Below are 16,092 nucleotides of genomic sequence, written 5' to 3'. Positions count from 1 at the left end.
GAGTAGTGGGTCATGGGTCACGGTGGCCCCTTATAAAATTAAGCAGAGAGGGGAGTTGTCTTGGTGATGCTAGGAGAATGTTGCTACTTATGGTTGAGCAGGTATTTCTGCTGATAAGGAGGTTTGGTGAATGTGTAACGCAGATACACAATCCCTAGTAGAGGGGAGAGAGGAGGCCCAAGGGCAGAGAAAAAGAAAATTTTTTTTGGCCGCGCCACGCAGGTTGTGGGATCTCAGTTCCTCAACCAGGGATCAACTGGGCCCTCGGCAGTGAAAGCTCGGAGTCCTAACTGCTGGACCGCCAGGGAATTCCTGAGAAAATAAGTTTAAATTTTCCTTGACTTGCTTTAGAGTACAAATTTGTATTTCATCATAGTTCAATATTTAGATTAAAAAATTTTTTTTCTCTTATGAATTATACTGCAGCTAACAGTTTTTTCCCTTCCTGCATTCCTTGCTAATTAAAAAAAAAGAATTCCAAAAGTTCAATCACTCAGTCAAAACATTAAAATTGTTAAGGTTCTTGATACATATTACGTGCCAAACTATTTTCTGAGTATATTATAAAAATTTCCATTCCCATCAACCAAGTGAAAGCCAAATTTACTTACTTCATCATTAGGTAAGCTCTTTTTAAAAAGAGGGTTTTTAGTGTTTTTGTTTTGTTTACTAACTTGATAACCAAAAAAAAAAAAGTATCTTATGTTGGTTTAATTTTCAATTCTTTGATTACTTGGTTTATTTTTCCCCAAATGTTTACTAGTATTTTTATTTCCTGTACTATGATCTATTTATGTCCTGATGACTTGCAAGAAAAGATGTAAAGAAGTTTGCCAGCAACTATGAAGTTTGTTTGCTCGAATGGAGTCATCATAACCTGAAAAAAAGGTGAAACAGCAAAGATAAGATTTTTTTTTTTACCTACCATTGTACCTACAGAAGCAATGTTTAGGCTGATAACAATAGAGCTTTTTGTCTCCAACCTTCACTGCCTGAGAATATGCATTATTTTCACATGAGCTGCATCAAGCCTGTGAATAAAACAAAGTCCCAGTCCATATGGCACTCAATTGCTAAAGGACTACAACTATGTAGGTACATACATATATATGTTTCATACATGCATATATATTTCATATATATAAACAGATGGTCCCCAACTTACAATTTAAAAAAAAATAGGGTCCATTTATTTATTTATGGCTGCGTTGGGTCTTTGTTGCTGCGCGCGGGCTTTCTCCAGTTGCTGCAAGCAGGGGCTACTCTTCGTTATGGTGCGCGAGCTTCTTATTGCGGTGGCTTCTCTTGTTCCGGAGCACGGGCTCTAGGCGCGCGGGCTTCAGTAGTTGTGGCTCGCGGGCTCTAGAGTGCAGGCTCTGCAGTTGTGGTGCACGGACTTAGTTGTTCCGCAGCATGTGGGATCTTCCCGGACCAGGGATCGAACCCGTGTCCCCTGCATTGGCAGGCGAATTCTTAACCACTGCACCAGCAGGGAAGTCCCCCAACTTACAGTTTTGACTTATGATTTTTCGACTTTACAATGGTGGGGAAGCAGTACACATTCAGTAGAAACCATAGTTCAAATTTTGGATTTTGATCTTTTTCTGGGCCAGTGATATGTCATACATTTGGGCAAAATCATCTAACACGAAGCCACACAGCTCCCACAAGGTCTGTGGGTCATGCACACATTCACAATGGTAAACAACTGATATACTTAAAATCATTCTGTACCCTTACAATCATTCTGTTTTCCACTTCCAGTACAGTATCCGATAAATTACATGAGATATTCAACACCTTAGTTCAAAATAGGCTTCGTGTCAGATGATTTTGCCCAAATGTAGGCTAACGTAAGTGTTCTGAGTGTATTTAAAATAGGCTAGGCTCAGCCTAGGTAGGTAAGGTGTGTTAAATGCATTTTCGACATGACGATATTTTCAACTTATGATGGTTTATAGGGACATAACCACATTGTTAGCTGAGGAAGAGCTTATTTTTTTAATAAGAACATGCATGGGGGTAGTTCCCTGGTGGTCTAGTGGTTAGGATTCATGCTTTCACTGCCAGGGGCCCGGGTTCAGTCCCTGGTTAGGGAACTGAGATCTCGCATGCCGCTGGTTTGGCCAAAAAAAAAAAAAAAGAATATCCATGGGGCGTGCATGGGAGGAGGCTAGAAGGAAAAGAGACCTAACTTACTAGTGATTGTATTCAGGAGTTGAGGTTGTGATTTTTTTTTTTAAGTGATTGTGAGAAAATGTTGTACTAACTTTATAAGGCAAAACAACTTATTTTTTAAAAAATACAAAATTTTGATAATTATGAAGGAAGTGTAATAGAATAATAGAAATCATGATTGGTACTCAGGGGAAATTTAACAAGCTCAAACTCTGGCAACTCTATAAATACAAATTGCTTATGGTGATATTGATTGAGTGGGTTTTTTTTTTCTTAATAGAAAACACTTCTCATCAATATAATGTTATTTGTGCAACATGGAAAGTACAAAGTGCTCTTGGGAGAAGCAGAGAGATAATTTCATCCTGAGAAGCATATTATTTGGAGATAGCTCCCTGACTCTGAGTTCGACTTTAAAATTGGTTAATAGTGTTATTAGTATTAGTTTTAGCACTCTTGGTAGTGGTAGTTAGTATTTGCCTTATAATTGCTGGGTCAGGTGCTTAATGTATTAGGTACTGTATGATAATTACCTCATCCAGTTCTCACATGAATACATTTAAGTTTAGAGAGTTTAAATGCAACACAGTATACCGGGACCACCTCCCCTCAAGTATCACTAAACTTATCCTTCTATTCTGGTCATGCTCCTGCTGGAGAGATGTATTTTCCCTCCCTTGGAAAGTCCTGCTGTACATACTCCTTGCCCTAGAAACAAACCTCTCCAGTAAATTTGCCCTTAGGAGAAACCTTAAGACACCCTTCACTTTTTCTCAGGAGTCCTCTGGAGAAAATATAGTCACCCCCAATGTGGTTTGTGGGCCTCTGGTGTCTTGAAGTTCTAGGCAACTCAACCACTCCCAGGAGACTGTGACTTCCTTCTCTCAAGATGCATAAAAGCTCATCAGACCAGTATCTGAATGATTCTTTTTCAAAGAGTTGCAGGCAGCTCTCTGGACCCACGACGTGTATTATGCAGGGTTATGCAGCCTGGCAAGTGCATTGGGGCTTGCACTAAAGGATCAGCTGGTTTCCATAGCAACATTCATTCCTTTCCACGTAGGAGGCTATCATCTCTTCTGCCCACTGAGACTTTCCAGAATGAATTGATTTTTGTGACTATAGGTGTTTGTCCTTGATCCTCCAAAGAGAAAAGGCATACTCATCAAAATAAATAAATAAATAAATAACCCAACAATAAAATACCTGACTGCAGCTAAAAGGCTGCATTGCATCAGCTGGTCTTCCTTCTTTTAAATAAAACCCTATATTCTTTCTCCATTTTGCTCTGTTCTCTAGCCTTATCCATCCTTTTGGGAACTAGTTTTCTCTGACAGAAAACAAACAGATGGCAGCTGCATCTTCCTAAAACTGGCTATGATGGGGCCATAATATCAAGTTTTCAACAGGGCTCTCTGAAAGCCTGGGCTGAGGACATGGGTGGCGGACCTGTGGGTTATGATTGGAAGGGCAAGAATAAGGATCGCTGTCCACATAGAGATGTCCCAGTCTCTGAAATTTTGCCCTTAGAGATTCGTTTTTTTATTGCTCCCCAGCAATAGTCTCTTAAATTGCCTACACTCCTGGAAAGAGTAATATATTAGGTTATTAATGCTGAAAGAACTTGGGAAAGAGGAGGAGGGTATCAAAGGATTTATTAAGACCACCTTTGTCTGCTTCACAGGGATATCTTCTGCAAGGGGTCAGTGCAGGTCCTTGTCACACACACACACACACACACACACACACACCCCCTGGAGGATACCCTCTGACAGTCACAATGCAGTGGTGAATTCAATGCACAGTGCTGTTCCCTGAAACTCCTGCATGCAGTCCTGTTGGAAGATCTTTGAAACCTACACCTTGGAGTGATTAAAACTCCTTTCTATCCCCAGTGCCATTTGTTTAACCCTAGGCTTCCACAGACTAGTTTTCCTTTGACTACTGTGGAAATCAGCAAAACATCACATTGCTTTGTTAAATAAACTGGATAACAGTGAATCAGTTCACTTTTATGTAGCTTACTATTGCTCTCACTCCTCAAAACACAGAAGAAATCTACTTCCCCCTAGTTAAGCATCACTGTTACAACCAGAATGTCCCAAAGTTACTCAGCCCCATTCTAATGGAGCACTTGTTAAGTGATGTTTAACTGGACGTAATTTGAACATATCAATAGAATTATATCCATGGGGTTTCCAAGACTTTGAATTGGGCCTCCACCTATAGATGCCCGTTACCTAACAGGGAGCAACAGGTGATACCAAGTTTCACTACATAAAAGTCTGGAATCACTTCCTTGTCACTGACAGGAAACATAGTGTATTAGTCAGGGTTCTCCAGAGAAACAGAACCAACAGGATGTGTATATATAGAGAAATTTATTTTAAGAAATTGACTCATGTGATTGTGGAGGCTTGGCAAGTCCAAAAATCTGATGGAGGACGCTGGCAAGCTGGAGATTCAGGAAAGAGCTACAGTCCAAGTCCAAAGGCAGTCTGCTGGAGAATTCTCTCTTGCTCTGGGGAGATGAGCCTTTTGTTCAATTCAGGCCTTTAGTGGATTAGATGAGGCCTCATGGAGAGCAATCTGCTTTCCTCAAAGTCCATTGATTTAAATGTAAATCTCGTCCCAAAATACCCTCATGGAAACATCCAGAATAACATTTGACCAAGTATCTGGGCACTGGGGCCCAGCCAAGTTAATACATAAAATTAACCATCACAATGGGTCACAGAGTAGCTGTAATCAGCAAGAGCTGACCTTGGTCAAACCCTTACCCCTCTCCCCACGTGCCTCACTGTTCTTTATCCTGGGCACTGTTATCTCCATTCCATCATGTCGTCATCTTCTCTCCTCACCTTTCAGGTACCTAGTCCCCTTTTCCTCTCTTAGTCTATCCCTAGTCTCACCTCACCAAACTCCTCTACCCCGAAAAATCCCTCCAGACCTTAGAAAATGACCTTAGACGTTTGCACTTTAGGTTAAATTTAAATCATTGTAAGCTGCCTTACCTATTTTCTCATCACCATGAGAGGAAAGTATATTAAGGATTTCAGGGATCAATGACAAACTGAAGGAGTTTCGTTTAGTTTTGCTTTTTGTTTTTTGAGGAAAGGAAAGACTGATTAAGTCACAGAAATCAAGACAAAGAGAGACAACCAGATTTTGCCAAAGACAGAAATCAGTTAATTCCAGGTCTAGATAATTAGTGGATGGTCTTTTCAGAATATCACCATTGGGGTAAATCAGCTCTTGCTATTTTCTGTCTTTCTTCCTCAGGATGGTCCAGATTGTAGTTGCTTGGGAGAGAGAGCATCTGATTGACTGAGCCTGGATTCTGTGCTCCCTCCTAGGCCAGGGGACGGCAGGGTGCATGGTCTGACTATGCTTTCAAGGCTGCATGAACCAGGGTAGCTGTGACCAGAAAAAAAGGGGAATGAATTTGGGGCAGCAAAAATATTTATTATCTATCAACCATAACTGCAAGGATTGCTCAGAAGGTGACGCAGAATCAGTTCCACTCTCTTTCTAAGACAACCTTGAATATTAGAGCAAGGCACAGATGGGACGCACAGGCATGTGACAACCTGGGGTAATGTTTCCCCTCCAGCTGGTTGCTAAGCACCCCAAGGGCAGGAGCTCATGTCTGCTTATGATTTCTTTGGTAGACCCTGCAGAGGGTTGTGTACATGATTCTAATGAATTTATACCACTTGTGAGAGGATACAAAGAGTCCCTTATCGTGCAGAGATATGCTTGTAAGCTGACACAGTGGAACCTCTGCAGCATTCAGCAAACCTGTCTTTCCTACATGATAAACACTCCTCCTTGGTGTAGAGACTGAAGACATTTTCACCTGCAATCTAGTTTACCTAGCAAAACAAGACAACAAAGCAGTGGTAAATACGTTTGCTTATTCTCTGGCCTTGAAAATAACGTCAGATCATTGTACTGAGAGCCAATGTCATCTTCTGGATCTGGTAATTATTTGGGCAAAATCTCTTGATTTATAGATTCAAAGTATCAAAAAATGTAAGACAACCTGTTAAGCTCATCAAATTACACCTCTCACTTTCCAAGTAAGGAAACTGGGGCTCAGAGAGGTGAAGGGAGGTGGGGAGTTAGTGGCAGAGAAAAGAAAAGGATGAGAATCTTCCAACTCCCCAATCTATTTAAATTATTTTTATAGCTTTTCCAAGTTAATAGATCAGAGTTCAACTAGTTCCCTGTCCTTCCTGATAAACTCTCTGATCCATCGATGATTTAGTTAACATCTGATTTGTCCAACAGCACACTCTGGTTCTCAGGTACAGTGTGAGAGTTTACGAAACTTACCTGACCTTTTTCTTCTGTCCCCCTGCCCATCTTCAGGTCACTTATTGTTATTAGTTTTCCATTTTAAATCGCTAAAGCCTGCCCAGCTCTTCTAATTCTTTCTTTCCTTTGCTCATATTGGAAAAAACTATTTTTTTTCTAATTAACTGTTGAAAAGGTAACACGTCTGATCATTTTTTATTGTCTTGTGTAAATATAAAGAGAAATATAAGATAGTAGAAGCAATAAGATCATCAGAGACCCTATTTGGGAGAACCTCTCCTCTTGTAGAGAGCTGTTATTATTATCTATTCTGAGGAAATGGTATGGTAGAAAGGAAACATCAAGGTCAAAAAAAAAAAGGCCGAATTTAGGGCACAGTTTATTCAAATTCCACCGTGTATATATTGTCTGAAATGAACACTGGGAACTGACAAAAGTTGTTAGACACAAATTACCTTTATTAATAAATATATTTAATAATAAACTAATATAAAAGATATACAAACAGTCACAATTCACTTACACATTTGAGGAAAATCTTTTTTTTTTGCGGTACACGGGCCTCTCACCGCTGCGGCCCCTCCCGCTGCGGAGCACAGACTCCGGCTCCAGACACGCAGACCCAGCGGCCATGGCTCACGGGTCTAAGCCGCTCCGCGGCATGTGGGATTCTCCCGGACCGGGGCACGAACCCGCATCCCCTGCATCGGCAGGCGGACTCCCAACCACTACGCCACCAGGGAAGCCCCTGAAGTAAATCTTAACCTGAGTTTTCCAGGCTACACATAAGCTAAATATAAATGCCAAGGCCCATCACTTTCAGGAGCTAGGAAACACGTCCGCCTACAAACAAAAGCCTGAATTCACGCGGAATTTGAATTCAGAACCAACTACACATTACTGATCTTCCCAGGGGCGAAGGCCAGTAACCGCGCTGGGTGCTCTTACGTACATTTTCACACTTAACTGAGTCTGGAAGCATAAAGTTAAAAGGCCATTAAAGGGCAGAGATAAGCAGGGGCTCAGTGATTAAAAGCATCAACGTCCTATACTTCCTATAAAGTCCGGCGCAAACGGCCAGTTGTGATGAGATTCGCAAAAGGAGCCCTGGGCAAAGCCGGCAGCAGACAATTACGTAAAAGACCCAGAAGCCCCTCCGCCCCGGAAGCTCGCGTTCAAAATGGCGCCACCGCCCCGCCCGCCCCGCGCTGCCGTCGAGTCCGCGCGTGCACTGCAGGGCGGGGGCGGCGGGGCGCGTGCGCGGCGTCTAGACGGCTGCGCGCCTGCGCGAGAGCGGGCAGCGAGCGCGCGCGCGGCGGGGGCGGGCTCTGCAGAGCGCCGAGCTGCAGCGGCGGAGCCGGACGTGTCCGCGAAGATGGCGGGCCGGGTGAGTACAGTTCGCGGAGCCGCGGTTCGAGGCGGGGGTGCCTGGCTCACGGGCAACTGGAGGTCCAGACAGCCCCAGGGCAGGGGAATGAGCCTGAGCAAACGGGGCGGTGGAGGGGGGTGGAAGGCCAGAGAAGCTGGGAAGAGGGAGCGGTGGCAGGGGATTAGCCCTCCTCAGAAACTCCGTCCCCGTTAGAAGCTCGAGGGAGGAGACCACCTCGCTACCCGGGTCTCCTAGGTCTCCCTTAATCCTCCCTTTACATCCCTTGGGGCTTGTCCCCCTCTCTTCTCAAGCTAGCGGCAGGCTCGTGGCCGTCCCAGGCCGGTCTGAGGGCTCTAGGGGTTTCTCCGCACTCTCTTGCGAGGGCTTATTAGGTGCCGCCTCTGGAAAAACTGCGGGGGATCCGTCCGCTGCATTGGGGCGAGGGCTGTGACAGGGACCAGAAGGAACCCATTTCTGGTTCTTCACAATAAAAGGTCTTGAGAAAGGAGGAGAGGGTGCAAATGACTTTTAGTGTTGAACCCCGGCCATCTGGGGGACGTGTCACTGCCGGCTCAGGCAGAAATGCCTTGAGCTTGGAGTGGGGATGGATTTGGAGTGTCGCGTTTTCCTTTCATGAATGACAGACGTTTCGAATGCTGCAGGATATGTTGTAGTTTCAGGGTTTTAAATTTTACTTCCTCCTTTAGCCTCTGAGATCGCGGGGTAGTATGGGTTTGGCGAGGGGAGATAAGGCCTGTTCTGGGGTGTACTGCAGTGTGCGTTGAGCAAAAACCTCTCAGAGGGATGGATCCTGCCCAGAGATTACACTGGTCATAAACCTGGGGACGTTAACTGCGTCATTAGGGGATAAGGATGTGCTTGACTGATTTATTTCTACTGGAATATTTGAATAAATTTGCATAGATTATGCATACACGCAAATGTTCTCCCTAAAGGAAATTGTTAAGTCGGGAGATTCTAGAGTGAGAAGAGACCTTAAAGGTCATATAATTAGGCCTCTTTCTCTTCTTTTCCCCGCAACCTCTCCTTTTATCTACAGCTACTCCAACTGTGCTTCACATTCTCTTTCCCCCCGCTTCTAAGGAGCCCCATTACTCTATATTCACCTGCTCCCTCTTAACAAACTCAGGCTTCTCCCATCGTAAACCCTCCCTCCACTCCCACAGCTGTCACCTTTTCTCTTCCCACTTTACAGCTAGAAATCTTGTCTCCATTTATTTGTCTCCCATTTGCTTGTCACCTACTCACGCCTCAACCCACTGCAGCCTGATTTCTGGCCCTATCATCCCACTGAAACGTGCCCCTAAACTTAACTGACATTTTTCATTCCTTGTCTTACTTGATATCTCAACAGCGTTGGACATTGTTGACCGTTGCCTCCTTCATGGAAAATGCTCTTCCCTTGGCTTCAGCCTCCCTCCTGTTTTTAGTCAGACTGCTCTTTTGCAGACTCACCCTCCTCTACTCTGTTATTCAGTGCAGATATTCCTCAAGGCTGTCTCCTCACTCTGTTTTCTCCCCAGGCAATCACTTCTAAGCTCAGCTTCAACTACTATCTAGATGCCAACGATTCTCAGTATCTTACTCCCAGTGCAGACCTATCATTTAAGTTTCAGATCAGTATGTCAAACTGACTATTTAAAATCAAGGCGCCTCAAACTCAACTTGTTCAAATTCAAACCCATGGTCTTAGCCCACCTAATTAGTATTTTTACAGGGTTTCTTATTTCAGTGAATGGCATCACAATGCATTCCACTTATAATAAGCTGGAAACCTGAGGAGGGGGGGAGTGGGTCATTCTTTATACTTCTGTCTCTTACCATATCCTCTGCCCTCAAGGAAAATTCATCACTGAGTTCTGTTTCCCCCCTCAGAAAAGGGTATTATTAATTATTAGGGCCAAAGAATCTGGGTTGGGCATTACTGCTTTAAACTGTATCCAAAACACCCACTGGACTACTCACATGGGTTCTGTCATTTTAACATCCTAAAAGTCTCTCCAATCTGTCAACCTCTTTACAACTTCATTTCCACCCCCTTTTCCCAAACTACTATCATTTCTGGCCTGGACTACTTTGGGAAGCTCCCAAGTGGCCTCCTTATGCCATTCACCACATTGATTATTCCCTCCCGTGCCCATTGCTACTTAAACCCCTCCCTCAGTAGCAGCTCATTACTTTTGGGAGAAGACTAAATCCTTAACTGGGCCTTGAAGGCCCTTTGTGGTTCTGCTCCTGCATCTCTACTCACTGCCTTACTCTCTATGCTCAGGTTATGCCTTTCAGTTCCTTGAACCTCTTACCACAGGGTCTTTGCATGTGCGTTTCCTTTCTTTGTGATGTTCTGCTCCCAGCCATTTACCTCTTACTCATAGATCACTCAGCTCCTCAAGGGAGGCCTGTTCTGATCCCCCACTAAGTCAGGATCCTTTGTTAATATGCTCTTGAAGAACTGAATTCCTTTCCTTAGATATTTATGTCTGTCATTTAAAATTTATTAGTGTGATTGCCTCTACCACTAGACTTTGCTTTCCAAGAAAGCAGAGACCATATTAGTTTTTTACTTACTATCATCAGTGCTTTGCACCTGCCTGGGGCCTAGGGTTAGTGCTTTGGGTACCATTGCTTAGCTACAAATGTATCTCATTTAATCATGACAAAACCACCCTGCAAGATAGGTAGTATTAACTTTGTTTTACTCAGAGAGAGGGACTTAGTAACTTGCCAGGTTCACAGCCAGCAAGAAGCAGGGTTAGCATTTGAATTCAGGTCAATTTATCAACTTAGTTGCAAGGGTATAAAGAAGAGTAGATTTACCTTACCTAGAACTTATTAGAGCCTGCTGTCAAAGTTTAATTTTCAAAAACTACCTTCTATCTTTCGGAAAATTTAAGCACCTTCGGCCCATCTTGAGTGGTTTTATCTTTTCTTCCTATAGCCATAATTGTCTAACAACTACCTATCCATGTTTAACAAATACAGTCAGCCTTGTTGTAATTCTCTTTTTATGGGAGAAAAGCTATTTTGAGTTTTTACTGCTTTTGATTGGTTTAGTTAATTTTGGCATTCTGACATCATCTTGTAAATGGTATTTATGTTCACTCTGTAATTGAAGATTTGTATCAGTGTTGCTGATGATAGCATTAGTAACCTGTGTATCTTGGCCTTTGCTTTTCCTGACCAAAAAAGAAAGCATCATATTTAGTCCATCTGGGAAACTGAAGAATAAACTGTGTGATGTTATTCAATATAGCATCTAGGTCATCAGAAATTGGTTAATCCCTAAAATACTTTGAAGCCCCTAATCTCAAAACTAAAGAACCTAAAAGAAAATAATTTTTGTCATTATTGTTTTAGTGTATTTATTATAAGAGAAAAATATGGAATGACAAGTTGGATACATTTTATAACACGATCAATTAATTTAAACGTATCTGGTTCCTTTTGGCCTTTCAAAAGATTCAATTACGTAATAGGTTTTTCTCAGCTGTTTTAAATTTTTGCTAGTAATAAATCAGATTCTAAAGTTATAGTTTTTATTACTTACATTGACTATAGACTTATTTATAAAAGACCTCCACGTACAGATGGCTGCCACTGCCCTAGGCCTTCACACCGTCTTTCAGAACTCTCGTGCTGCATTTGCTCTGGAATCAGGGAATCAGAAGCAGAGGAAAGAATCTGAAATGTAGCCTTAATAGCTGAGGAGAGCTGACTCTAGGCAGGGAGAAGCTCCTTAGTAAAGCTTCTCTGTTTGGTGTTGCTTTCCAGACCCCTTAGACTACCACTGTCACCCCACTCCTGAAGAAAAAGGAAAGAGAAGAAGATAGGCTTTCCACAGTGCCTGAACTTTTTTGTACTCTCTCTTTTAAAATTGCCAGAAATCTCACTTACTGGAAATTTAGCAGTCCCTTTCTGAAAATACACATACATTAATGAAAATAAAACCAAGGGATTGTTTTCTTCATAAATTCTTACATCTAGTGGAGGTAATTTGTTTTAAGAAATAGGAGTAAGATGATGTTAAATAGGAATCTAAGAGAGGGAACTCTCTTAGCTGTTGAAAGGGGTTTAGAAGGATGTTAGAGGTAAGTTTTACCTAATCTGGCTGTTTGTCTAGGTCAGGCTAGTATATTTAGTATCAGTATATTGAAAAAGTTTTTGTAACCTAGACCAGAAACCTAACCATTTATAACATTTTTATGGGTGAATGACATATTTACCAAATAACCAACCTTCAGATTGGAACACAAGTCCTAGATGGGGGACAGCTCACGGGCAGTACCACAAGTCAAAACAAATAATATAAAATGTTTTGTAGTCCCATTTCCTAAATCAGAGTTTTACTGTCCGGAACATATCAGCTCTCTGCAATCTTGTATGCAGTAGTTATTGCTTTTGTGTATCACTCTAGTGGAGATTTTATAAAGTATGTTCAAATGCAATACATTTTAGAAAATAAAATTGAACTCTTTAAGCACCATCAGCTAGCTCCTTTCTGAAACCCAGAGGAATTTATGCTTAAGATGGATGTATTCTTTTTTCAGGTATTTAAGTAAGGGTGCAAAGGTGTAAGGTGAAAGTATATTATTTTACTATTGAAAATTCTTGAATTGTTAGAGCAGTGAATCTTTGGAAACAGCTACATTGGCAATACATTAGTCACTTGCTATAAGGCTGTTCTTTTTTTTTTATTATTATTTATTTATTTATTATTTTGGGGGGCTGTGTTGGATCTTTGTTGCTGTGCGTGGGCTTTCTCTAGTTGTGGCGAGCAGGGGCCACTCTTTGTTGTGGTGCACGGGCCTCTCACTGCAGTGGCTTCCCTTGTTGCAGAGCACGGGCTCTAGGCGCGTGGGCTTCAGTAGTTGTGGCTCGCGGGTCTAGAGCGCAGGCCCAGTAGTTGTGGCACACGGGCCTAGTTGCTCCGTGGCACGTGGGATCTTCCCAGACCAGGGCTCGAACCCGTGTCCCCTGCATTGGCAGGCGGACTCTCAACCACCATTCCACCAGGAAAGTCCCTATAAGGCTGTTCTTAAGGGTCCATACTCTGGGTATAGTGTATAGGTTAAAATCTCTTAATGAGGTCCTTTATCCTACTTCAGTATTAATGCCCTTGAATGGGCTCTGAGACCTACCTTACACTGCCTTCAATTTCCTAGTGATTTAAACTCATTTTCAACTTATTTTTTTATGATGCAAACTAAATATTCCTTGTGTGACTATAACTATTTCTAGCTCTATGCACTTTAAACAAGAATAATTCATATGCGCCTTAAGAGATTTCAAGCATGATAAAAAGTACAGAAAATAGTATAACATACATACATCTATGTGCCCATCATCCAGATTGTGTCTACGTATTGTGATATTTGCTTTGTATCTTTTAGAAATAAAACCTTATAGATCCAGTTGAATCCCCTTTGTATCCCTTCTTTTTATAAAAAAATTATTTGTTTTATTTATTTAGTTTTGGCTACGTTGGGTCTTCGTTGCTGTGCGCGGGCTTTTTCTAGTTGCGGCCAGCAGGGGCTACTCTTCGTTGCGGTGCACGTGCTTCTCATTGCGGTGGCTTCTCTTGTTGCAGAGCACAGGCTTTAGGCGCATGGGCTTCCATAGTTATGGCACGAGGGCTCTAGAGTGCAGGCTCAGTAGTTGTGGCGCCTGGGCTTAGTTGCTCCGCGGTATGTGGCATCTTCCCGGACCAGGGATTGAACCCATGCCCCCTGCATTGGCAGGCGGATTCTTAACCACTGCACCACCAGGGAAGTTTACATACTGTGAAATTTGCTCTATATCTTTTAACTTTTAGAAATAAAACCTTATAGATTCAATTGAATCCCCTTTGTATCCCTTCTTGATTCCACTGACCTTTTTTTTTTTTCCACTGACCTTTTCCAGAAGTAACCACTACCCTAAAGTTGGTATAAATCCTTTCTGTTCACATCTACGTATGTTTGTGCCCATAACTAATATATTGTTTTTTGTGTTTTAAAAATGTATATAGTGGTGTCATAATGTATATTTCCTTCTACAGCGTGCATTTTTTCATTTAAAATTGAGATTTAGTCATGTTGAAATTATATAGAGCTAGTTAATTCTGTTTATTGTGTAGTATTCTATTTTGTAAATATACCACAATTATCTGTTTTCTTATCAGAGGACAATTTAGGTGGTTTTCAATTTTATTTCTCCTGGTGCACACATTCTTGTATATGTCTCCTTACATATGAGTGTAACAGTTTCTTTAAGATGTATGTCTAGAGACGTGGACATTTACCCTATGTAGAATAGCTACATAGAATTGTTGGGTGATCAGTGACCTTTATCTTTACCTAGTTGTAATAGTTTGCAGTCTTACCAGCAGTATATGAGTACCTGATACTCATGTCCTCTCCAGCACTTAATATTGCAGACATTTTAATTTTTACAATATGATAGGGGTAAAATAATATTATTGTTTAAATTTGCATTTTTTTCCTGATTACTAGTGAGATTGAGCATTCTTCATATTGGTCTTCGGAGTTTCCTCTTCTGTGAATTATGTTTGCATGTCCTTTGCCCATTTTTTTTATTTTGGGCTGTTCAGTGGTGATCTTTTCATGTTTGCAGAGTTTTAGATTTAAATTTTATTTTAGTTATAACTACCCATTTTTTTAAACCTCTATAATTAGTGTACTTGTATGTTTTAAAACAGATCGTTTCCCACTTTGAAATTAGAAAGATTTTCTTTTAAAAGGTTTTGGTGTTTGATTCATCTGGAATTTATTTTTGTGTTTGGTGTGAATTAGGAAGCTAATTTTATCTTTTCCATATGTATAACCAGTTGTCCCAATGTCATGTATTGACTCCATCCTTTTTCCCACTGATTTGTAATGCTACCTCTGTTTTATATCCACTGTAAGTCTAGACTCTATTCTGTTTCATTATTCTGTTTGTCTGCATGTGCACCAATACCACTGTTTTAATTACCATAGCTTTAAAATTATTCTTGCTATCTGGTAGTGTTAGTCCCCCTCATTTTTCTTCATTTGGCATTTCTTGCCCTTTTCCATATGAAGTTTATGAGCAACTTAATCCCTCCTTTAAAAAAATTTTATATTTAAATTTATCTTTTGCCATTGATTTACATTTTTCCTTATAGTATTTTATAAGGGCAGATACAAAGATCATTTCAATAAAATTTAGCTGGATTACTCTAGGAAGCTGTAAGCTGATTTTCTTCCCTCCCTCCCTGCCCATCCTTCCCTCCCTCCCTGCCCATCCTTCCCTCCCTCCCTGCCCATCCTTCCCTCCCTCCTTTCTTTCCTGTTTTTTTTGCCATTAAGCAAAAAGTGCTAATAATTTATCGCAACTTTGTGCCCTATAGATTTGCAATCAGATGAATTAGCATTAGCTGTTTATGAGTAATGCAGGGTGTTTGGGTCCTTTGCTCAATTCGGAATGAAGTGCTAAAATTCTGATGTAATTTGCACTAGCTATGTAGATCTTTGGTAATGGAGAAAATAATTAAAGTAAGAAATAAGTTGTCATTTTTGAAATCCAACATTCACTTCTTTATAAAATCACTAAATATTAAAGAGAATTTTAGGATTTCACTGATGGATTATTATTTTTTAATTTGTTATTAATTAATTTATTTTTGGCCAAGTGGCTTATGGGATCTTAGTTCCCCCATGAGGGATTGAACCCGGGTCCTCGGCAGTGAAAGTGCAGAGTCCTAACCACTGGAGCGCCAGGGAATTCCCATCGCTGGTGGATTTTTTAAAAGTGTAAAGTGTTTTTAGTGTTATGGGCATATGAGCAAACATTTTCTTACTTGGTTTGACAAGCAATGAAAATAAAACTTATCACTAATTCTGGGTCTTCCAAAAAAACACCTGAGTGCGGAGATTAAAACGATTTAGTTATCCTAGTTACTTTTCTCCTAGAGAATAATATTGACAAAATTTTTTGAGATGATAGCAGACTTAGATCCCACTGTTTAGAACAAAGCCTGGCATGAAAGTGTTATTTAGTAAATGATTGTTGAATGGGTGAATGTTTATTTCTGTATACCTTAGTAAATTATCATTTTGGACAGTGTCTGTAGTTGGATTTTAATGTTATGTTCTCTGCCAATTATTGAATACTGTTGTTTATTCTGTTATCCAAATCATTAATATAGCATAGATCTAACTTTAAATAGCTACTGGCCTCCGATA

The 16,092-nt window shown here is 41.1% G+C and overlaps 1 protein-coding gene across 1 annotated transcript in view; it reads left to right on the top strand.

Annotated features, from left to right (window-relative positions):
• Nucleotides 1-7,806: 7,806 nt before the first annotated feature.
• Nucleotides 7,807-16,092, top strand: part of NSF (N-ethylmaleimide sensitive factor, vesicle fusing ATPase) — a 159,093-nt gene continuing 150,807 nt past the window's right edge. The window contains 1 exon segment of the mRNA XM_032615290.1: nucleotides 7,807-7,885. Within this exon segment, the coding sequence (XP_032471181.1) occupies nucleotides 7,874-7,885 (12 nt within the window). The 5' untranslated portion in view covers nucleotides 7,807-7,873.

The sequence above is a fragment of the Phocoena sinus genome, chromosome 20 (genome assembly GCF_008692025.1).
Source record: "Phocoena sinus isolate mPhoSin1 chromosome 20, mPhoSin1.pri, whole genome shotgun sequence".
NCBI lineage: Eukaryota > Metazoa > Chordata > Mammalia > Artiodactyla > Phocoenidae > Phocoena > Phocoena sinus.
The sequence above is the reverse complement of the archived record's forward strand: the minus strand, read 5'-3'. Positions and strand labels throughout refer to the sequence as shown.